A 24,944-nucleotide genomic window follows, 5' to 3' on the forward strand; every position below is an offset into this window, starting at 1 on the left:
AGTTCAGATCATTTACCATTTGAAAACATTTGGTGAAAAAAAAATATGAAAAAGCAGGCCCAGAACATTTGAGCAGTTATAATCCTGTCAGACATGAAAATGACAATATTCCTTTCCTAAAACTCCACCAAATGGACTTTTATTAACCAGACATATACAGACTATTGTTAAGGGAAGAGGGGATTCTACACAGTGGTAAACCTGGCCCTGTCCCAACTTTTTTCGAGAGGCCCTGCTATGGCCATTAAATTCAAACCTATCTTATTTTTCCTTAAAGTTGTCAATTTCCCCATTTAAACATTTGATATGTTTACTATTAAAATAATTGTTCTTACATTATTTTTATAACTACATTTAACATTATATGGCAAACTAATGGCATTCTATCATCTGATTTATCTGGAGTTATCTGGAATAATTTTCAATTTATAGGTGTGCCTTGTCAAGAGTTAGTTTTTAACATTGCTTGCCTTTTCAATGTGCTTTAGACCATTGGTTGTCTTGTGCAGAGAAAAGGGTAAGTACAGAGTCAACAGCTTTAGTGCTACTACAGCTATTGTACAGATCTATATTATGACAAGAAACACTCATAATGTCATTCAATCGAAAAAAACTTTAAATGTTTGCCCAAGTGCAGTCACCAAAAACATTAAACACAATGATGAAACAAGCTCATGAGGACCATCCCAGGAAAACAAGACCAAGAGCTTCCTCTGCTGCAGATGATAAGAATCTAAGAATTACCAGCCTTAGAAACTGCAGATAAATGCTTCTAGGAGTTCAAGTGGCAGACATATTTCAACAGACTGCATGAGTCAAGCCTTCCTGGTTAAAGTGTGGCAATGAAACCATTACTTCGAACAACAAGCAAAAGAGTCTAGCTTGGGCCAACAAACACAAGGAATGGACATTAGATCAAGACAATGACCCCAAACACACCTCTAGGTTATATTCAAGCTATTTGTCCAAGAAGGACAGTTATGGAGTGCTGCATCAAATGACCTGGTCTTCACAATCACCCGATCTAAATCCATTTGAAATTGCTTGCCATGAGTTAGACTGAAGTGTGAAGGAAAAGCAGAAACAAGCACTCAACACCTCTGGGAACTCCTCAAGAATATTTCTAAATAATAGTTTTTGTCCTGTCTATACCATGCTACCAGAACACCTTTTCCACAAAATAACTAAGGCATTTAAAAAAAAAAAACATTATTTCACAGAAAACACACTGATCAAAATTAGAGAACAACAATGACTGTAGCATGGAAAAAGATTACAACAAAATTTTCTGAAAATTACAACAGTCAGCAATTAGTAGGAAGTGTACAGGCCTCTGCTCTGAATGACTTCAGCACATCTGCGGCCACAGGAGAGCACTAGTCTCTGGTGTGATTTTTGTCCACTCTTCTTTCAGTCTCCTCCACAGTTCGGTGACTGTAGTGGGTTTCTTGGCCATAACTTTGTCACTAAGGATTTTCCAGAGGTTCTCTCTTGGGTTCAGATCAGGACTCTGGGCAGGCCATGTCATTATTTCAATGTTTTCAGTTTCAAGGAACTGCTTTACCCGTTTTGCTGTGTGACATGGAGCGTTGTCCTGCATGTGTTGTTGAAGAAGGTTCTGATAAACATTTGCATTCACTCTGCCATATAGCTGTATAAGAGGCCCAACTCCTGCTGCAGAAAACATGCCCCAAAACATGACACTTCCTCCTCCACTTTTCACTGACTTCTTTACACACTTTGGGTTCAGTCTTTTTCCAGTTTGTCGCCGAACATAATGTTTCTCATCGGACCCAAATAAATTAAACTTGCTTTCATCACTGAAGTGAACTTTGGACCAGTTCTCCTCTGTCCACACAACATGCTCCTCAGCAAAGCTTAGTCTAGCCTTTTGATTCTTTCTGCTAATGAGAGGTTTGGTCACTGCAGAGTGGGCTTTCAGTCCAAATGCTCTTAAATGTTGAGCCACTGTATGACGAGACAGATCCTTACCCTGTTCAGCGCTGAACTGGTGGGCAAATCCAGCTGCAGTGTGGAAACGATTGCCCATTGAGATCCTCCGCAGTATCCTGTCCTCTCTTGAATTTGTCTTCCGTAGACGACCAGCCTTCTTGGTGGACTTGAATGAGTTTGTGATGTTGTAAAGATTCAATATTCTTGAAATCACAGATTTGGAACTACCAACTTGTCTTGCTATGGCTGATAGGGTCATCCCTTTGGCCTTCATCTGGACAACCTGCTGCTGAAGGCTTTCAGTCACTTTAGAAAGGCCCACCATCTTGCAGAGTCAGTGAAACTGGAAGTTAGGCTGCCAGTTAAATAGGGGTTGACAGATAATCAAGGAAATTAGCACCAGGTACCAGATTAACACCAATAACTGGGAGGTATCTCTAATTTTGATCAGTGTGTTTTCTGCAAAATAATGTTTCTGTTTTCATTTCGAAACTGGACTACTGCAACTCTCTGCTGGCAGATCTTCCTCTGAATGCTATTTGTCCACTGCAGATTATCCAAAACGCAGCTGCACGACTTGTGTTCAATCTGCCCAAGTTCTCCCACACCACCCCACTTCACTGGCTTCCAGTAACTGCACGTATCAGATTTGTGCCTACAAAACCAAAAATGGACCAACACTATCTTACCTCAGAGACTGAATCACACCTCGCACTGCACTACGCTGTTTAAGATTCTCCAGCACTGCTCAACTGGTACCACCTTCTTTTACAAGGCGAGGTAAGTAAACCCAAGGCTCTTCTCTGTTCTGGCATAGAGATGGTGGAATTAATTTCCCCTAAATGTCTGTACAGCGGAATCCCTGGCTTTAAGCGACGGTTGAAGACCTACCTTTTCAATTCAATTCAATTCAATTCATTTTTATTTGTATAGGGCTTTTAACAATGAACATTGTCTCAAAGCAGCTTTACACAGATAATGTGGTGATTTAAAGTGAATATATTCTTTATAAGTAAGTTTGTCCCTGATGAGCAAGCCAGTGGCGACTGTGGCAAGGAAGAAACCTAGAGAGGAACCAGACTCAACCCATCCTCATCTGGGTTGCACCGAATGTCCATTTATAGCAGATATACAATGTTGCGGTGTACAGTGATGGGGATCAGAAGCAAAAAGTAGTCCTGAGTCAGTGTAGCTGACATTAACTACAGTCCAAATCCATCCTCAAAGCGACCGTTCTTGGACGAAGTGGGAAGATACATGGCGGGGAGAGGGGCAGGAACAATCCTCTTCCTGAAACACTTACCGTATTTTTTTTTAAACGCACGACGATGCCAAAAGATAAACTCCAGAGAGAAATACAGTAGTTGTAAAAGGAAGGAGGAAGACAGTGAACAATTACTTACTTGGTCAGCTACTGTTTAGATACAAGCCGTTGTAGCGTGTTGAGGCCGGGTGAAGGGAGAGCTCACTAAATCTCCAAGTTGCAAATGAAATCATATAAGCACAGACAGGTTTCCAAAACTCATGCTTTTTTATTTTTCTTGGCAACAGCGTTATGGGTTAGTCAAAGAAACTTAATGAAAATAATGAGCACATAATCCTCAGTCTCACACGCACACATGCGCAGTAATACCGGAAGAATTCAGTGATGTGCTGTTCCCAAAATGCCGCTCTGCTCTTAAAGAAGCCACAACATATTTCACCCGTTACACCGTGTAACAGACACTCTCTTTCGGTAAAGCCTGTGTAAAGTTCATTTGTTTCAATGTAGACACCTGTAGCTTATACACAGGTGCGGCTTATTTATGTTAAAAATACAAATATTTGTAAAATTCAGTGGATGCGGATTATATAACAGTGCACTTTTAGTCCGGAAATTACGGTAAATTCGCACTGTCCAAGTTTGCTTTTTAAAAAATCAAGAGTTATAGTCTGACTTATATTAAGTTTGTAATCTTGCATACCAGTGTAGATTTATTAATTGCTAGAGACTCAAAGCAATTTTGTACATCGCTCTGGAAAAGGGCATTGACTATTTTAAAATATATCCAAGTTTCATTTCTATAGTATTGTCCTTTGAGGAGATATACTAAAATTGTTGCTGAAATGTAATGGGGTGCTCACTTTTGTGAGATACTGTATATATTTAGAGACAGTTCTAGAATTCTGTTTTCACATTGCTTTTAATTGTATAAGTAGTGTAGATTATTAAGAAAAAAATTTATCTTGACAATATCTCTTTGGTTATATAAGAACAATATCTCTCAGGTTATAATGTCTCTGTGATTACATGACATCAAGTTCATGTACAAAATGCATTTACAGATATTCTGATGACACTCAGATAGAGAAACTCAGTACAGTTCATGGTCTCCATTCTGTGCCAGTTTATTGCACAACTGGCAGTCTAATGAGCCAGAATTATTTTTTCCCCCTTTTCATTTAGGCTTTATTCATCTACTCCTATCATGCTCCATTTTTTTGCTCTTTCTCTATTTGCAAAGTCTCTGAAAAGTGTGAGGGTTTAGTTTCACCTTCCAGCTAGCTGTCTTTGTTGTGTGTTCGTCTCATCCTATTTCCAAACAGAAATTCCAAAGTTGTAAAATAAATACAGTATTACTTGCTTCTCCCTTCCTCTGATTCTCTTTGCTTTTGTCCATTCTGCTGTGTAATCTAACTTGCAAAAGTGAATTTGGCTGATATATTACTTTTTATAGAAAAAAAAGGAATGCGTGCCTTAGCAATCTCTTTTTACTGTTTCACTGTTTCACTCTGTATTATGTACAAATCTGATACTGCTCTTTTCCCTGAGACAAAGCAAAAAGGAGCACTTACACCCCCACCACCATCACCAAAGAAAAAGTAATGCAAAATTCAACAATGTGCTCAGTGAACGAGAGACAGAGTGCTCGAGTGACCCTCTTTGTGAGCTGACTAGGCTTGTTCTCACAACCAATCATTTTCTTCTGACCGTTATATCTTCTGACCCACATATACAATTGGGAGGGCAGGGTCTGTGTGATCATTCCATGGGGGATACGGCTAAACAATCTAATAAACAATCTACCAGCTCACTAGACACGGCATCATGAAATGCTGGCAAGTAAATACTGGGAAGTCCAATGACATACTACATTTAGACTGTATGACCAGAGAGACCCATTTTAAAAAGGGTACTGCTATACCCTATACTCTATTTCTGTTCTGTTTAGTTTTAAATGGTTTATATGGGGTTCTTAACTCTGTGAAGGTTCTAAAACATGCAGGGGTTTAAATAGATCCTTTGTTAATTTTTGGTATTCAAAGGATCTTAAAAGTAATAAAAGATTTTAATAATTTTTAAATACACTAAATACAAAATGAAAAGTTTTAGCCAGATATTTTTCCTCTGCCATTGCACTTTGCATACTCTTCAGAAAGGTTTGTCCATTATTTTATATCCAGATCATAACACCACAAGTAAGGAATGCTAGGTATAAAATAATTGCATGCATTTTGGCTTTGTGAGACCCAGCCACTTATCTATGGATGGACTTGAATAGGCCTTGACCCACCCACCTGTCAGTCAGACCCATCCAGTCAATTGTTTCACTAGGTAGCCCAATTATTAATAAACAAATTTTGTTGCAATAATCACAGTACTTGACCTATAAAAAATAAATCATATTGTTTCTTGATTCTTGTTTGCCATATAATGATGAATATAAGCTTTTGTGAGTAATGCCATAGTGCATTTTGCAGTCCCTTGCCGCTTAGCTACAGCAGAGATGCCATTATACATACCTTTATCCATATTAGTGATTTCCTTCCACATCATAAGCTATTATTTCTATGAGTCCGTTTTGGGCTTTCTGCGGGAGACTTTGAGCATGAATGAAATGTCCCCCACCTGTTCTACACTATGCCCTCTTCCCCTTTACACTGAGCACATTTCACAGAGGGACTCTGAAATTTAGCTAGGTATGAAACTTACATAAAACTTACTAAAGTTTGTGTCAAAAAGACAGTGTGGGTGGCCACAGGAGGAAGAGAATTCAGATGTTCAGGAGCCATTATTCTCGAGTAGTAAGGAGCTTCACAGCTCTGCTGTTGCCTGAACGTATTTCTCCACTTCTTCTCTCCACTCTTACTTTTCGTAAGTAAAAACACTTCTGATTTGGTGATGGCGTTGTGTTGCATCTGTAAGAGGCACGTGTGTGTGTGTGTGTGTGTGTGTGTGTGTGTGTGTGTGTGTGTGTGGTGAGGCTTTCATACCAATGCTGTTCTTACCGTTATGTTTTTAACATTGCTTATGACTTATGTTCTGACCAATTGAGATTTATTCAAACAAGTGTAGTTGTGTTGGCCTATTTTGATAATAGATGCACTTTAGTCTAGGCCCATCTGGGCCCACACACATTGTGATTTCTGGCTTTATTAGTGGTGACTTTTTAATCTGTCACACTATAGTGGATTAGTGATGTGAAATAATTTCTTATTTTTATTTAAATTATTTATCTAATTCAGTGAACAACCTACATGTTAGATACCTTGATTCTTTGTGCTGCTCAAGTTACGATTTAGCATGACGGCAAGATAAAACAGCCACTTACAATGGTGGAGAGTGCAGTTCAAGTGGCAGCAGGAAAAGTCAAGTCATCCAAGGCATGGAAGCATTTTATATTAAACACAACAAAGGAGATTGTTATTGCAAATCTGAGCTTGTGTGGCATGAAAGTACCACAGTGATGCACGAGCACATGAAAGGGAAACACACTGGAGGACACCAAACAGAACTTTTGCTATGCTTTAACAAAGATGGTTTTAATTGCCGGATGTGTGCATCATGGCAGATTTTGGTGCTTGATTTGAGACTTGCTGCATCAGTAAAGCAAATGTTTAGTGATAAAAAAAATGTTTTTTCATTTTTAGTTAAATTTTTTTTTTTATATCTAAGTAAAGAAAGGACGTTGTGAATGAATATGGGTTGTGTTGAAGGTTTAATCGCACGTTAATATAATTAGTGCTGTTAAAATGAATTTGCATTAAAGAGTTAACACTTTAAAAAAAAAAAAAATAATAAAATATATATATATATATATATATATATATATATATATATATATATATATATATATATATATATTATTAGTTGTATATTTTCTTTCAATGTTCCAATATGTTACTGTCAAGCTTTTGTTGTCGTTGTCCTTTATTTTCATGTGTGCTTCATTACTAGTAGTTAGAATTTCTTTTTACCTTGTATTCGAAATTATTGGGGTGATTGCACAAAATGAATCCAAGCTATCTCAAAATTGTGCACCCTGATACACACACTGTCCTAATACACAGACCTCAGAATACAAAGGTCCTTGCATATCCCTTTACAGAGCATGTTATTATCAGGTTTAGCTGATTTTAACCTGTTAGATACAGAAAACAGGATGGATGGGTCTTTTTAACCACCTAACATGCTTGGAAATGTAGAAGATGAAAAAGAAAACCTTGTAATATATAGGTCAGTTGTGCAAATTACACATGTAAGCTATTTGACCATCTTGTACATTTCCTGTTATGTCCAGATGAGCCTAGGATCATAAGAGCTGTGATTTTTATCCATATATATGTCTGCACCCATTTGTGTTTTAGGAACACTTTTCTTAGAACTATTTTCCTTAAAAGCTGGCATAGGACGTTGTAGCTTATACATTTAATATGTCGTAATTTTACACCACGGGTCTTTGAGGAGCACTGAGCTTTGCCTTTATATGTTCACTAAAAAAAGAGCAAAAAAAAGAACAAACTGTGCCAACCAAGCACAACTCCTAAGAAATCCCTCAGATACCTTCTCTGTACTATGGCTTGTATTCCGGAGGCAATACTGTTAATGAATTAGATCAAGGTGACATCTATACTGAACCTGAGGACAAAAAAAAATGGATAAAGGACATGAGCCTACATTTTCTTTTTTTTTTTTACTAGAATGGGTTGTGAAGAAGTAAGTAGCATTGTAGGCAAGCAAGACCCTGCAACGTCACTTAATGAATCACTTAATGCAGCCCCTCCATTGTTTAATTGAATTAATTAGGGGCCTAATTGAGCTGAGTGATGATGGCTTCTGGGGTTGTAGAGTCCTTGATGAGCTGAAGGTAGGGCTCAGGAAGTGTGCAGTAGTGGGGAAGTCCTCTTGGGAAGCACACATACACACACACACACACACACACACACACACACACACACACACACACACACACACAAAGTCCAATGAACTTAGTGCAAGTAGTTTTACCATTTAGCTCCAGAGGGAAAGATTTTTTGGTGCTACTTTTGGCTCAGATTCACCCTCTATGAAAGAGAAATTGCAACATTGGTATATAAAAATGCTATAAAATGTATACAACAAAAGATTATTTAATTGCAATCAAAGGGCAAAATTATTCTGCTGTTCAATAAAATCTGAAATTCTGTCTACTAGAACAATGGTTGTGTTTTAACTAAAATCTTTATTAGAAAATACAAAAAAATACTTTTGACAAGTGAAATTTGAAATATTAATTTTGACTAACTTCCATTACAAGTAATTAAAAACAGAAGGTTTTCTTTTTTTCTAAAGTACATGACCATGTGTAAGTTAATGTTTATTGTAAATGTACAATAATCCATATAATAGGGATATTTAATTTAAAAAGAGGAAAATATTCTACCTTATTCAGCGTTGTGATACCTTTAGTACTTCCTTTGTTTAATGTGTTTGAAAGCATACACAAAAAAAGTGGGATAATATCTGGGTTTGTGAATAAATGTAGATTGCTGACATGTCTACATTTCCAGGTCTGACTGCAGCAGCTATGGCAGAGGCAATGAAGCTGCATAAGATGAAGTTCATGGCCATAAACAGCATCCATGGAGCAAGCAATCACAATGGCAATGAGTCTGAAAATGAAGAGCTCAACTCCAATGCAGGTCAGAATCTTGAACACAAACAAACACCCCCCAACACACACACACACACACACACACACACACACACAATTAGTAGTGTTTTTTGGATGTTGGTAATCCCAACTTTAATCAACTTACCTGATCTGACATTGTGCTGTAGCTGAACTCAAGTCATGCCTAACTTTGCAGGAAGACCAATGAAAATATCTCCTCAATTTGTACTTTAAGCTGATCAAATTAGGCTAGCCTTCTCAACTGAGTGACATTAAATGAACATGATTATGCAATCAGTTAATTAACAGACATGGTGCTGTGGTAAATATGAAACATCTTACCATACAAATCGCTGTTTTGAGAAGGTAATTACTAATGTTACAGTTATAACTAATGCTTAGCTAATGTTAACATTATTTCATACTATATTTGAAGTACAGAACAACAGCAGACTATTACCGTAATTTCCGGACTATTAAGCACACCTAAATATAAGCCGCACCCACTGAATTTTACAAAGATTTTTATTTTGAACATAAATACGCCGCACCTGTCTATAAGCCGCAGTGTCTACACTGAAACTAATTAACTTTACACAGGCTTTAACGAAAGACAGTGTCTGTTACACGGCTTGTATCTAAACAGTAGCCTACCAAGAAAGTCATTGTTCACTGTGTTCCTCCTTCCTTTCACAACAATTTGTCTCGGGAGTTTTTCTTTTGGCATCGTCGTGCATTTAAAAATCACCATCGGTGAAGCTTTTCTCCCGATGCCGTTCAGCTCAGAACACAGGTGAAGTGTGTTTTTCATGCCCGGTTGTTTTCAGCATGACGAATGATTCGCATTTCCTGTTGACAGTCCGAGTGAGCGGCAGGTCAAACGTCAGAGGAACCTCATCCATATATATGATGTGCTGTGGCCCGATTCAGTTGGAGAGCATCTGATTTAATATAAAGAGTTTCATTGGTTCACCGGAAAAAAACCCAGAAAAATCCATAAATTAGCCGCTTCGTTGTTTAAGTTGCGGGGTTCAAAGCGTGGGAAAAAAGTAGCGGCTTATAGTCCGGAAAATACGGTAGTATATATTAGTAAATATGCTATTATCTGCTGTTGTTGCTGTTCTGCAATTACAAAATATTGCACACGTAGAGTTCACTATAGTAGACTTAAGCTTGTAACTGTAAAATTTCATTTAGAAGCACATAAATCTCTAACAGAGCAAACAGAAGACAAAAGGATATATCTATGGTGGGAACTGACATTAATACAACTTGCACATTTCCACTCAAAAGATGGTATGAATGCAGCAGAACACAAGCCATCACTATAACCTTTTCCTTGACAATACTAAAAAACATTCCTTCTTTAAGAAGTATAAATTAAATCAATGCAAATCTAATTAAATCACATGCTACTTTTTGTCCTAAACAGAGATTATTTCTTTCTTTCTATGTTGAAATGTAAAATATTTTGTAAATTATTGTCCTCTCTTAGACTCACATAAGCATGCACATTTATTTTTATTCTCTTGTGAGCCAGTTGACGCAATCAGCACAACTGAATCAGTTTTATCCTGCAATCCATCACAATTCATCTGAGACTTTTTTTGTCCAATCAGTCAATCATAATTACGTTAGCAGCATTAAGGCTCAAAATGGAATGAACAGACCACTGGTGTGTGGAGACACATTAAAGGTTTAAAAATCAGGGGAGATGCTGCACATAAAACAGAATAAAACACACAGACAAAGTTTTGTCATTGTCTTCTTCTTGCCTTAGTGTTATAAAGATATTTTATTAAGTGAAGACTGTAAGGCAATTGGGTGAGGCTAAATAGAGTGAAGGAAAAAATTTTCAAATGGAATTGATTTGTTTTTAGTCTGTTGTTTTATTCTAGTTTGAGATTTTAGGTTTGCGATTTGTGTGTTTGCGTGTGTGTGTGTGTGTGTGTGTATGCGTGTGTGTGTATGTGTAAACCAGAGGGGGATCTAGCTGGAATCTGATTCAGCATCCTTACACCTCTAAATTAAATAAAACACCCATGGCTATCTCTCTTGTGCTTATATATATATATATATATATATATATATATATATATATATATATATATATATATATATATGTATTCATGCATAAATTTTTTATTTTTTTATTTTTTTTATTATTTTTGTTTGATAACCTTTGATGCAGAATAGACATTTGGACAGAATAACACATGCTCTTGTTTAGTTGCAACAGAGGACTGGGTCTCATTGGGGCGTGAGTGTAGTAAACAAGTTAGCAGACGGTTAGCAGAGTGACTCCTGTGAAATTGTCTTTAAATATAAATACATCCATGAAAAACAAAAAGAGAGGAGCAAAGAATGAGAAAAAATAATTAAAGAACATGGTTTTTGTCCTGTGCACCAGCCAAAATATAGCGGAGCAAAAAAGACTCATTGGTTTAATGGAGAACTGTCAGGGAGAATCACTGTAACAAATGACATCAGAGAAGAGCTGATATATATTTTTCCGGAACAACTGACAAGTTAAAAGTGAAATACCATGCATTATTAAAACAAGCTCTAGAATATGTCATCCATGTAACTTGCAGAGTTAGCAAAAACAGGTATGCATGTGTGTGCATGTGTGCATGTATGTCTTTATATATACAGTATATGAAGTATTGTATGCTGAATACCAGCCCCACATTATGATGTTCCCACCTCCAAACTTCAATGTTGGCATGATGTTTTTAGGGTAATGTTCAGTTCCATTTGTTCCCCAAACAAGGTGTGTATTATGGCATCGAAATAGTTCAATTTGGTCTCTTATCTGACGAGACTATATTCTCTCAGTATTCACATGCTTGTCCAAATATTGTGCAGCAATACTTAACTTAAAATGAGCTTCAACATGCTTTTTCTTCAGCAGTGGAGTCTTGCGTATGGAGCATGCACACAGGCCATGGCGGTTGAATGCATTACATATTGTTTTCTTTCTTACAATTGTACCTGCTGGTGGTCCTTGGCTCTTTGACAACTCTTCTGATATTCTTTTCACCCCTCTGTCAGAAATGTTGTGAGGAGCACCTGGTCATGGCCGGTTTATGGTGAAATATTCTTTCCACTTTGGGATAATGGCCCCCAACAGTGCTCACTGGAAAATTCAGAAGTTTAGATCAGTATGTTTTGCAAAAAGGTCTTGAGAGAGCTCTTTTACCCATCATGAGATGTTTCTTGTGGGACACCTTGGTAATGGGACACCTTAATACAGGCCATCAGTTGGGACAGAACCAGCTGATATTAATTTGCATTGATGGGCAGGATTGCTTTCTAATTTCTGACTGATTTCAGCTGGTGTCTTGGCTTTCCATGCCTTTTATCACCTCCCTTTCTTCATGTGTTCAATACTTTTCCCTGTGTTATTTCATATCATTACTCAGAACTTCATTTTTGGACATATAAGTGTGTGTGTGTGTGTGTGTGTGTGTGTGTACAGTAGACTGATTAAAACAGAGGTGATGTGGTCATATTTACTAGATCTATTAAGGAGTTGCATTCTGAACTAACTGAAGCTTATGTATGCACTTACACGAAGAGCCAGACAGTAAAGCATTACAGTAGTCTAATGTAACAAAGCATGAATTAGTGTTTTCTGCATCCTGTAACAACATCATATTTAAAATTTTAGCACTATTTCTAAGGTGAAAGAAGGTGATCATGGGTAAAAAGCTCAGATCAGATGATGGATCTTCTGAAGGGCGAGCATTCTGCAGTTTCTCAGAGAAGATGTGGAGGTGGGCGTGGTCAGCTCTGAATGTTTTTTCTAATTTACATTGACTTAACTACATTTGTCGTGGGGTGTTAACTCTTATACGTCACCCTATGCTCCTCCTTCTTCTTCAAATACGTATTATTTATATAATACGTATATTTTAGTGTTTGGTTAACTGAGGTTAAAAAAACTATTTTTTATTTAAGACGATTGTTTTTGATTGATTTCTTCAAATAATAATTTAAATGTTTCCTAATGCTTGTGCATGCACCAGTCTTGATTCTCTGCATTTATTGCACCTGTGAATTTAAAGGTTCACTGATGCCTTGAAGATGACTGTGGCTTTTTACATATCACAGCAATTGGCCATTATGGGTAATAGTTATTGTATAAAAGTGTCCAGTGTGAAAGGGCATGTATCCTCCTTTAGTCACAACCTTTGGTCTAGCTGAAGGGAATACATCCTATGTAATGATCCATAGTTCCTGTTGGTAATAAGATTTGGGAATTGCTTGTCTGTTTGACCAGATGATAGTGTATTAACAGAGTAGGCCGAGCAGGATGGCGGATGTGTCCACCCGGAGCCCCATGTCCTGCCTCATTTGTCATCCACCTGACAATGGAGCTGCCACAAGGGTCCAAAGGGGGGATTAACTTCAAATGAGCCTCAAAATGTCATCTAATGAAAGTCCATAAAGATGCAACAGACTTTGCTGCATCTTCGCTGCAATCTAGCCAAATTAGCCACAGCCTGCAGAGAAGACAGTTAACACACAAGTTTCTTCTATCTCCAATGGTAGCCTCTGATATGAAAGTTTAAATGTTCAAGTCCTTAGCAGTTGTATATTTACTTATTTAGCTTGTATATGTTTTTGTTTTCTGACACATGATTCTCTTGTTGTGTGGCACTCAAACAGAGTTGGCCCCCATCTTCCATGCCATTCAATGACATGTAAATGCACCGCAATATCAAAGAGACATCTTCTCAAGCTCCCTGTGAAGTGAGTACTACTTATGATCAAAGGCAAGGCATCATAAATCGTTCAAAGAGAACAGAGTCTTCTGATGACCATTAATGTGCCTCTCTTATAACAGTAAGTGAAAGCCTGTGCCATCTTATGCACAATAAAGGACTCATTTAAAAAGGCTGCTGAAATGTAAAAATTGTTCATCAGCTGTAATCTAAGTTCATTAAGCTTGAGGTGGATGTCTAAATATTATGGGGGTAATTGAGAGATAGTGGTAGTGAAGAAGAAATGGATTTCCAAAGAAGTGGAATACTGTATAAATAATCATACAGTGTGCTTAGATATATTTTATTTCTGTAATTATAACTATAGGCTGTTAAACATGACATCTGCATATAATTTTATAATGTTTATTTTTCATGTATCTATCGATTGTCAAAATTTATTAACACATTTTTCTCAAGATGGATAAGAAAAGCCTGTTTTACTTTCCCCATGTGGATTAACACTGAAGAACACTAGAGAAAATCTGCATCTCAAACCCCGAACATCTGTATGAGTTTGAGGTGAGGTGAGGTAGAGTTATATAAAAACATCCCTACCACACACATTCCTTTAGACCCCCTTTGTAACATGAAGTGGGAAACAAACAATAATCATATTCCAAAATACCAATTCCTCTTATTATATTTCCCAGTGTATTGATTAAATTATTGACAAAAGATTAAATAATACTGCAATGAATAGTTAATCACATATACTTACTAAATGGCTGTTTAAAACAAATAAAATGTCTTGCGTATTTTCCAAAACACCACTGGCAGCATGTTCTGTCACCAAGAAAAACCAAGCAGTTCCACATAGATCCCTTTTGGTAAATCCATTGCACTGCAGTTTTTCCTGTCAGAGCACCTAGGCTACAACAACCTTCATGTGACTCCTCATAGCAATTAACACTTCATTAAGAAAGCGCTTCCATCATTTGCACTTTCAATTCATACACTTTTGTGCCAAGTGTCTAGTGTATTGTTTTCACATTGTTTCAGAGGAGAATTAATGATTGATGATTTTAATATTTTCATTCTCTTTCCTAATAATGTTTATTATGTTTAAATGCATATAAATGCATTTCTTTACCCCCATTACCAGAAACTCTTTCCTGCACCTACAGAAATGTATTTTTATGTGTACAGCGAACAATCAACTGTCCTTCTCCTCACATGTTGCTAATGTGACTCTTTCTTGTCAGTTCCTTCTCTACAACATCAAAAGGATTCTATCATTTCTGTCCATACAGGCTGCTCAGGTGCTTGTTCAGTCTCTTGTCATTTCAAGACTGGACTACTGCTACTCTCTACTGGCAAGTGTACCTCTGAATGCAATTTATCCACTGCAAATGATCCAAAATGCAGCTGAGAAACTTGTGTTCAACCTGCCCAAGTTCTTCCACACCACCCCACTGCTGTGCTCCCTTCACTGGCTTCTGATAGATGCATATATCAGATTCAAAACACTGAAGCTTTCCTACAAAGCCAAAAATGGAACAGCAGCCTCTAACCTCAGAGACCTCATCACGCCTTGCACTGCACCATGCTGCCTGAGATCTTCCAGCACTGCTCGACTGGTACCACCTTCTCTCATGGTAAGAGGTAAGTATACCTCAAGGCTCTTCTCTGTTGTGGCACGGAGGTGGTGGAATGAACTTCCACTAGATGTTTGAACAGCAGAGTCCCTGGCTATTTTCAAGCGACAGGTGAAGACCTACCTCTTCCTGAAACACTTGAACACTTTACCAGGTATGCTTTGTCTTTTACAAAAAAGAAAAATTCTCTCAACAGAGTTATAGGCTGATTTGTCTTAAGTTCATAATCTAGCATACCAGTGTAGATTTTTTCATTGATAGAGATTCGAAGCACTTTTGTACGTCACTCTGGACAAGGGGCGTCTGCTAAATGCCATAAATGTAAATGCAGCCTAGCTTTTAATTGCAAACGGCATCTTTAAAGAGATGTTTACACCTTACACACACTATTCAATGTAATTAGAGTTGTTCTATGGCATAGCTAGTATTGACCTATCAGATGGCTTTGCTGCTCCATTTGGGCATGCTTGACTGCAGTAGGAATGATGCCAGTAATAGACTGTAGGGTATATGGCAGAAGATCATCAATAATGTAGTAACTTCTGTGTAGCAATTGTAATGTGATGCTCACTAATTAAAAAAAGGGTGAAGTTCATGTACTTCATCTGTACTTGCCACTACATTGAGATCCAATGTGTGCTTTGGCATTGTAAAAAAAACATTTTTCTATGCCACACATAATCATGGAGGCTAAAGCTGACATATGGCTATGTATGTCTTCCTCCGGCATGTGTGTATGTGTGTGTGGTGACTGCACAGGAATATGAGATTAAAGGGACATCCTATTCAGCTTTTAAAATCTTATTTTTAGTCTCAGAAGACACAGTCATCATAAACCCTATCTTAAAAAATGAGACAGAAGTGAAAACAGCAGTGTAAAGATGCTCTATTAATATCATACCCACTGTCAGATTGCTAATGGGGATTTCTCTCTGTAGTTCAGTAAAGAATATGGTGTTTTTGAATTTGATTACTGAATCAAGGTTCTTTTTTAATAATATAAAATTCAGTCAGCATTAATAAAATGAATATAATAACAACACAATTTTAGCATAATACCGTCACCGTTAGATAATCAATATCACTCTCAAACACAGATGACTTTTGTTATATTCTGATTTCTCAGAGACCTAGTCCATTCTAGTCTATTCTAGTCCTGGTGACTGGGTAAATCAAGATAAACATGAATAATGTGCCACATCCTACTCTGGTGTATTTGTTTGTATTTCATGTACCTTATTGAAGAAGTGGTGAAAAGAGCGTGCTGAGGGAAAAAGGGGGTAGTGTTGGCCAAAAGCACAGCTGTATTGCTTGCCATACTGATTGCCTCCCCATCTCTCACCCTCATTTATCTTCATTTCTTCCCAATTACACCAAATTAGCAATAGTCTCAGTTGCATTACCAACTTAATCCTCCCCTCTTTTTTTCCCTGTTTCGTAGAGAAGCATTATGTGGCGGCAGATGATTCCTTGGCGGGAGTCAGGGTAAACAGCCATGAAAATGCCACCCTGGCAGATGGTGAGGCCCAGAAGAAATATGACAAACAGAGTGCCAGCGTGCAGTCCTCTGCCTGCACCCGCTACAATCTGTTACTGTGCTCTCGGACAGTGTGTGTTTGTGTGCATGTGTGAGTGTGTGCAAGATTTGCCGATGTAACAATATTAATGAATGTGTGTGTGTGTTCAGTATGTTAAGCTTTAAATAGACAGTGGAACCAAAGCAAGGCAATGTTCTTTGTTCCTCTGTATCGGTATTCTCAATGGACATTAGGAAAAGATGTTGGAAAGAATGTATATGTAGAAAATAAATTCATGCCAATTTATAGTGCTAATCGCTACAATACAAAAATTATTTGAGCCAAAATCATTAAAACCACTTTTCTAAGATTGTATAGGTCATCATTGTTGGTCGTAATTGTTGCATGGACTGCACAAGACGTCTGGAGATTTGATGTAGTATCCGGCATCCTATAATTTGAGAATTGTGACCTTCATGGATTGGATGGGTCCTGCAGATTCTCAAACAGAGTGATATCTGGGAATTTGGAGGCCAGTTAAACAGCTTGAACACTTGAATTATTCCTGAACAGTTTTTGCAGTGTTGCAGAAGCATCATTCTGCAGACTTTTAATTAAAAAAGACAGAGACCACTACCATTAAGGTGGTATTGATGTTATTGGTCTGCAAGAAAGCACATTTCTTTTGAAAGTAGCATCCATATGAATGCTAGGAGGATTTCACAACAGAACACTGGCCAGAGCATCACACTGCCTTCCCTAGATTGATTTCTTCTCTTAATGCATACACACACCCATCCACTCACATGATAAAACATGATTCATCAGAGCACACCACCTTTTATTTATTGCTCTGTGGTCCAGTTTTGATGCTCAAATGTGCATTGCAGGCACTTTTGGATGGTCAGTATTCTATCATTGGCAGCATTAACATTTTCAACAATTTGTGCTATAGTAGCTCTTTTGTTGACCAGACAAAGCAGGTTAGGCTTTGTTTCACATGTGCATCCCTGAGCCTTGGTGTCAAGTTGCTGGTTTACCGATACCCTTTAAAAAAAAAGAACTTAATTTGAGTTGCTCTGACCCATGTTCCTAGTCATCACAATTTGGTACCTGTTGAAGTAACTCAGATGCTCAGATTTTTCTTGCTTTTAACACATGAACTTTGAGAACTGACTGATTAATATATCCCACCATGTAAAGGGTTTAACTGTAACAAGATAATCAAGGTTTTTCATATCATCTGTCAGTGTTTTTACATTATAGCAAATTGTTGTGTATAACCTAATAGCATTCAAGTGGTGTCTAGGTAAATCTTTGCCCACTGTCCATATCGTTTAATTCTTGAGGGATCTAGAACAGCTTCCAGTGTACTAAATTATTTAAGACCCTTGTCCTTCAAATTTATGAGAGTGAAACGTTTACATTGCATTTTGTTTGCCACTGAGTGAACAGAAAGGGGTCTGGTAGTATAAACATATATTCCGATACATTGTCCATAACCAAGCATATAAATGTGGTAGGCTATATCTACACAGGCAACGCAGCAACCCACACAAAAGAAAGCCTAAAGGCTCTGAGTACATGAAATGTAGATTTGGGGTCATACCAGTAAGTAACCCACAGCAAAGAATTTCCAATCTGTTTATTAATTGTTCATATTACTGAAAATTAGGGAAATAGGGTTCACATACTTTTTATATTAATTATTTAGATTTTAAGTTTGAAAAGCTAATGCTGCATTTGTGGTGTCATAAGTAGTTAAAGCAAACTAATTTTCAACCTTGAAATTTTCAGCTAGCAAAATGAAAGCAAAAAAAAAAAGGAAAAAAAAACATGGATTCCCTCAAAAAATAGTGTTTTCTGTTTGCCAGAGTACATAAACTTATAAAATATAAAGATATCCTTATTCCCATTTTACATGACTGAGTGGTTATTGGTACTGTTGTGCTATAATAAACTTGCTAAACTGACATTTTCATTGACTTTCACTAGTTGTTAACAAGGAAATACAAGTTGCAACTTTAAATTGAAAGCAGCATTAATTCACTTCACTGGTGACTTTTAAAATTTGTAATATTCATGTATGCTTCTCTCACACAAGCTCTTCAATCTCCAGCCAACTGGAGAAAGAGTGTGGGCTGTAGGTAGGGCCAGAGTGAATGGCAGATGGCATGGCTGACAGGCCAAAGAAATACTTCAGAGGAGGGAGATTAGCAAGTTTCCTATCTATCACCCCTTCCCAAACACACATGCTCACAAATGTCATGGTTTACACCATTGTGTCATATGGAAATAGTAAGTCTTTTGGTAATCAATCTGAAAGTATCATGCACCTTACATTGTCCTATGATATTGTAGAAAAGATCTTCTTTGAGCATTATCTGTTTTACATGTGATTCACATACCAGATTCTTTTTTCAATGATTAAATACATAAATATGAACAGTATACTGTACAGTAGATGGTCCAGGTAGCAGGATGGTTAGGAACTGTTGCACAAGAGAAAAAATATGTGAGTCTTTATATAATGCAAGCTGTTTTCCCTTTAGCTACTTAAACTGTTTTTGTCTTCTGTTCAGAATAAAATAGAGGGAAGCAAGAACTGATCAGGCTGAGGAAAGTGTTTGATTAGTTAAATAAAGGTACTCATTTGTCAGGGTGAATTAAACATTCAAGTGGAGTTAAGGAAAGACTAGACTACTGTGTGTGTGTGTGTGTGTGTGTGTGTGTGTGTGTGTGTGTGTGTGTGTGTGTGCGTGTGTGCCTCAGTTATCCAAGTCTTTTTTTAAGGATGCCATTAAACAGCTCTGGCACCTTGTGGCTAAGGAGGAGTTTTGAGATGGACACATTCTTAAAGCATGACTGACAGCCAAGTAGGGTGCAGATTCACAATCTTGAAACACACATACACACACACACACACACACACACACACACACACACACACACACACACACTCCCCTAAATGGGACCACATTTAGGCTAATTATCCTAGTAGCCAACACTAGAGGAATCCTTGGACTAAGCCCAAATGGGTCATCAGCGCCAGAGTTGCAGATAGTTGAACTCCTCACTTACTCTGCTATACAGTGACTCACACGTGCACAGACATACATAGACATGTCCAACATGTCTTTTGGCAGCTCATTGCATTATAAACAGCTATTTAATTAAAAAATTAAATGAACAGAAATATATGCACATTCACACAGTAGTGTGTGCGCGCACACGCGCACACAACATTGCTGACTCTTACCAATGCTATGTCCTAGATTATACAAGTTCAGCGTTTATCATTACATTGCATTTATGTTAATTACAATTATGCTTGACAAGAGCATGGAAAGGTCAAGTTGGAAGTTGCAGTGCAAACACTTTTGTGCTTACAAATACACACAAACACATGTGCATGCATATGCACACATCACACACACACACACACACACACACACACACACACACACACACACACTCACTCTTTGAATTGCCTGCAATTGCCTGAAAACCAGCAGCGCTGAACACAAAGTTGCTTTTCAAATCTTTTGTACAGATGTTTTTTCTTTATGAACTCACTTGTTTGAATTTTTTTAATTGTTTTCTGTATACTAAATAAATATTGCACTTATACTAAAAAATAAGTGAACTGTATTGTTTTAGAAAAAATTGAGAAAGAATTGGTTGTGTCTATATCTGGATCTTATACATACATGAAGCTGAATCTTTTATAATATATTTAGTACTGATGTGCTTTATTAAGACTGGTTAGTTTTTAAGTGGTATCTGCCCTGTGTAAGAGAAGGCTCTCACACATTTTAAGGAAACAAAAAGAAAAATATTTTTTCTGACATTACTCAGAGCAAAAGAAGAGAGTGGCATTTTATCGGTGCATTATTAAAAGGAATATGTTTTAGTTGGTATAATAAATTATTAGAAGAATTAAGCCTATTCTGGTAGATCAACAATAAATAGTGTGCAATAAAATAGACAAAACCAGGTTATAAAAAAGGAACACTAAAATATGGATACTCTGCCTCAGCTAAAAGCAGTAATCAGTTCGAAAATATGGATTTTGAATCTCACTGTTTTATCGCTAAAACCACATTAGATTTAATTTCACACAAAAAGCAGATATATTTTTAAACAAAAAATTGGAACAAGGCAAAAACTGTAAAAACCTATGCTAAATCAAAATAACAATATATGAATAATATACTCTAAAATTATGTTTGTGTCTGACAAAACAAAGCCTGTTAATCATCAAATGTTTATGTATGTACAGTTTTTACTGCCAACATACCCTCTGTAACATGATTCATAAAACACATATCCCACATACAACTAGACACACAGCCTCAGGTGTGAGCTCAGCTATTACCTTGTCTGCATGTTTTCTCTCACTCTGTCCAAGCACTCCCAGATGAACAGCTTCCTCCTTTCTACAGAGAAAGAATTTTATTTATATTAATATTAAAAGAATCACTCACTGCAATCTGTTGCAAAAACACCATCTGCCAAATCACTCACAGGACCACTTTTTGCTTATTAAGCAGAATTAGACAATGATTTCATTTTCTCGGCTCAAACTACTCTCTCACCTTCTCTTCACCCTCAGCTAATTCAACTTAAGTCTATTTAATAGCACCTAACAACTGGTTTCTCAGCTACATTTCGTTGATTTATTTGCGGATATAAGCGGTGGGGTTTGATGGGGTCTGGATGGAGTAGCACTGCTTATCGCCAATATAGTGTCATCTGTCTGAACCCAGAATTCTGACCTTAATCTACTGATCAAGGGAAATAGCCAGACAACCAAAAACCTGTAATACTTGCTTGCTTTTTGGATAAGTACTTTGTATGTCAGATTCTTCAAACAAATGAGTATAAGGGATTCACAAATTCACATACATAAGGACATTTTTTTTTTCACACAGATTGACTGAAAGATGAATTGAAAAATGTATAATTATGAGTAGTCATTTCTCACCTGGTTGGTTCATCTTTAAAAATACAAAAGTAAATAAGACTGACTTTGTTAGTGGCTATGTAGCATTTTTGTAACCCTCTTTTGTTAGGTCCAGACACATTTGTCCTCTTTTTCAGTTTGCTTTATTTTTTTCTCCCATTTGTTTTTCTACACCTTTATAATCTCTCCAGGGGGCAGTGAGTCATCCTGGGATAAGGAAAAACTACAGTCGCCCCCCTCATCTGGAACACAGCATGGTTTGGCCCATGCCAGCCTCTCTGGTTCACACCTCACCTCACTACAGCAGAGCCACCTCCTGGCCAACCGTGAGATCCGCATACACACACACACACATTTGCTCATGCCTTCCTTTAATTTATTTGTGCAATTACTCTTTAATGGCTTGAAAATGACTTAAATGTATTTCTTAAGGTTGTACAGCAAATGTCTTATCAAATTGTTACAAACTTATAAGTCTAGTATATCTACTAGGGGTGTAATAGTACACAGCTTTTTGGTTTGATGCTTTTCTACACCTTTTCTACACCTTTACACCAGCACATGTGTACCGAATACAATCCTTTTTACATGCTGAATATAGTTAAAATCTGAGTTCCCTCTGGAACGTATTAAGTGGCGGACCGGAAGTTTGTTTAGTTTCCAACTTGCACTTTAAATGCATTCTTTAAAATTATTATTATTAAACAACAATGGCATGTTTTAAAAAAGAAACTAGAGTTAGCGCAGGGTCACAGTGGCTACTCACTCCGTACCGGAAATAAGATTTGTTTTGTACATGCATGAAAGGACGAAAGAATCCATATGGCTAGCGTTAGCCGCTAACCAGGAAGTGGCTATCGGCTAACTTTAGCAAATATGGATTCTTTAGCATTTTATTTCCAGCTTCCAAAATTTCTCTTAAAAGGAGAAAATCCTGCCAATTTCGCATATCGAGGGAGTGAATGAATGAAGGATAAAAGGAATGAAGACTTTTGTAAAAGTATGCTAAAATAAGTAGAACAGTAGAACACACACACACACACGCACATATACAGTACAGACCAAAAGTTTGGACACACCTTATTCAAAGAGTTTTCTTTATTTTCATGACTATGAAAATTGTAGATTCAAACTGAAGGTATCAAAACTATGAATTAACACATGTGGAATTATATACATAACAAAAAAGTGAACTGAAAATATGTCATATTGTAGGTTCTTCAAAGTAGGCATCAAGAGAATGCTAAGAGTGTGCAGTAATCTACAGTGGTCTGTACTGTATATATAATATATATAAACTTTTGGTCTGTACTGTATATATATATATATATATATATATATATATATATATATATATATACAGTTCAGACCAAAAGTAAGTTGTCAAACTTTTGGTCTGTCCTGTATATATATATATATATATATATATATATATATATATATATATATATATATATATATATATATACAGGACAGACCAAAAGTTTAAATATATATATACAGTACAGACCAAAAGTTTGGACACACCTGCTCATTCAAAGAGTTTTCTTTATTTTCATGACTATGTATATATATATATATATATATATATATATATATATATATATATATATATATACACAACCTAAATTCTAATATTTGTTCCATGAAATTGTATTAATTTATTCCAAACTGTTTATTCTCTTCATTTCATAGCGTTTCTCATGGCAGCACTGCTTCCAGTACGTGTATGTGGATGATTTTTTGTCCAATCAGATTTCAGCCTCTACAGTATGTGCTGCCATGTCAATCTAATTTGCCCAGGGCCTGCAAAGTCTGTCCTGCTGACCTTTTTACCATAGAGAATATTAGCAGCGGGTCTGTTTCTTTAACCAATCAGATTTCATATTTGCCTCAAAGGGCAGCTAGCATTTAGTCCTCTGATTTTTTTGGTCAGCAGGAAACTGTTACAACCAAGTTTGACTGGCAAAACACGTCTGTAACGATCTGCACACATTAATACATCTGAGTTAGACTTTTTTTTTATTAATGATGCAGGACAACCACCTAGTATTACAATAGTCTATTCTGGAGGTCATAAACGCATAGAAGAGCTTCTCTGCATCAGATATAGATAATATGTCATAACGTCATGTTATTAGACAAATATTGATTCTGAACTGCTGAACTGCAGATGATGTAGGTGGCACAGTTGCGGTTGTAGTGTAGAGGTTTGAAGCTTGCTTTAGTAAAATGGTATTCACCCTCTATATGCTAAATGCCTCTCTCTCTGTAATGCCACCTGTTATTATTGCATATTGAGAGGTGGATTAAGTCGGGTAAGTCCCCACTGAGGCCCAGGTACCAAATGCATGGCCCGCCACTTGTTAATAATAAACTGCGTTAATAAAAAAAAAAAAAAAAAGCAATTTTATGTTTTGCATTCCTTCACCCTAACTGTACCGAAACTGAACTGAACTGTAACTTAAAAAAACGAGTTACATACCAAACCGCGTGTACACCTATAATATCTACAATATCCTTTCTTTTTTTTTTTTGTGTCTCTTGCCCTCTCTTGCTCTCAGGTCTAGATCTTCCTTTTATGATGATGCCCCACCCTCTTTTGCCTGTCAGTCTGCCCCCTGCCTCTGTTGCTATGGCAATGAACCAGATGAACCACCTCAACACCATCGCCAACATGGCTGCTGCTGCACAAATGCACAGCCCCCTGTCCAGATCTGGAGCATCCGTCATCAAGGTAGTAGTTGTGTGTTTGCACGCGCACGCGCTTGCGCAAACACACACACACACACACACACACACACACACACACACACACACACATTCTTACCTCACTTCACTATGTGGGCACTAAACAAACTATAACCCAATTGTTAATATTTACTTAATCAAATTTTGAGTGTTTTAAAAGTCATTGGGTTCTCTGTATGGGTGTGTGTGTGTGTGTGTGTGTGTGTGTGTGTGTGTGTGTGTGTGTGTGTGTGTGTGTGTCAGGATTGTGTGCAGGATAGTCCATCTCCAGCTCATTCAGTGGAAGAAGCACCTCATCCAGGCTCACAGCCCTCTTGCCACTCCAGCAGCAGTGTATCTAGCTCTCCACATCCACACCCACAGAGCCCTGAGCACCTTGGTACACACACAAACGCACACACACATGCACGCACGCACACACACACACACACACACACATAATAAAATTGCCATTGTTTTATGTAGTCATTTTTGAG

General features: G+C 37.2%; 1 protein-coding gene across 7 annotated transcripts in view; it reads left to right on the forward strand.

The window, feature by feature from the left end:
- The window catches only part of dacha (dachshund a), a 136,281-nt gene that overhangs the window by 83,565 nt on the left and 27,772 nt on the right, over positions 1–24,944 (forward strand). For 5 of the 7 annotated variants that reach the window (XM_046867271.1, XM_046867275.1, XM_046867270.1 and 2 more), the window contains exons 3-7: positions 8,764–8,895; positions 16,676–16,753; positions 21,909–22,043; positions 24,282–24,454; positions 24,712–24,847. In XM_046867271.1, the coding sequence (XP_046723227.1) occupies positions 8,764–8,895; positions 16,676–16,753; positions 21,909–22,043; positions 24,282–24,454; positions 24,712–24,847 (654 nt within the window). The remainder of the gene's footprint in view (positions 1–8,763; positions 8,896–16,675; positions 16,754–21,908; positions 22,044–24,281; positions 24,455–24,711; positions 24,848–24,944) is intronic. The other 2 variants (XM_046867276.1, XM_046867277.1) reach the window with 1 other exon arrangement.

The sequence above is a fragment of the Silurus meridionalis genome, chromosome 15, assembly GCF_014805685.1.
Source record: "Silurus meridionalis isolate SWU-2019-XX chromosome 15, ASM1480568v1, whole genome shotgun sequence".
NCBI lineage: Eukaryota > Metazoa > Chordata > Actinopteri > Siluriformes > Siluridae > Silurus > Silurus meridionalis.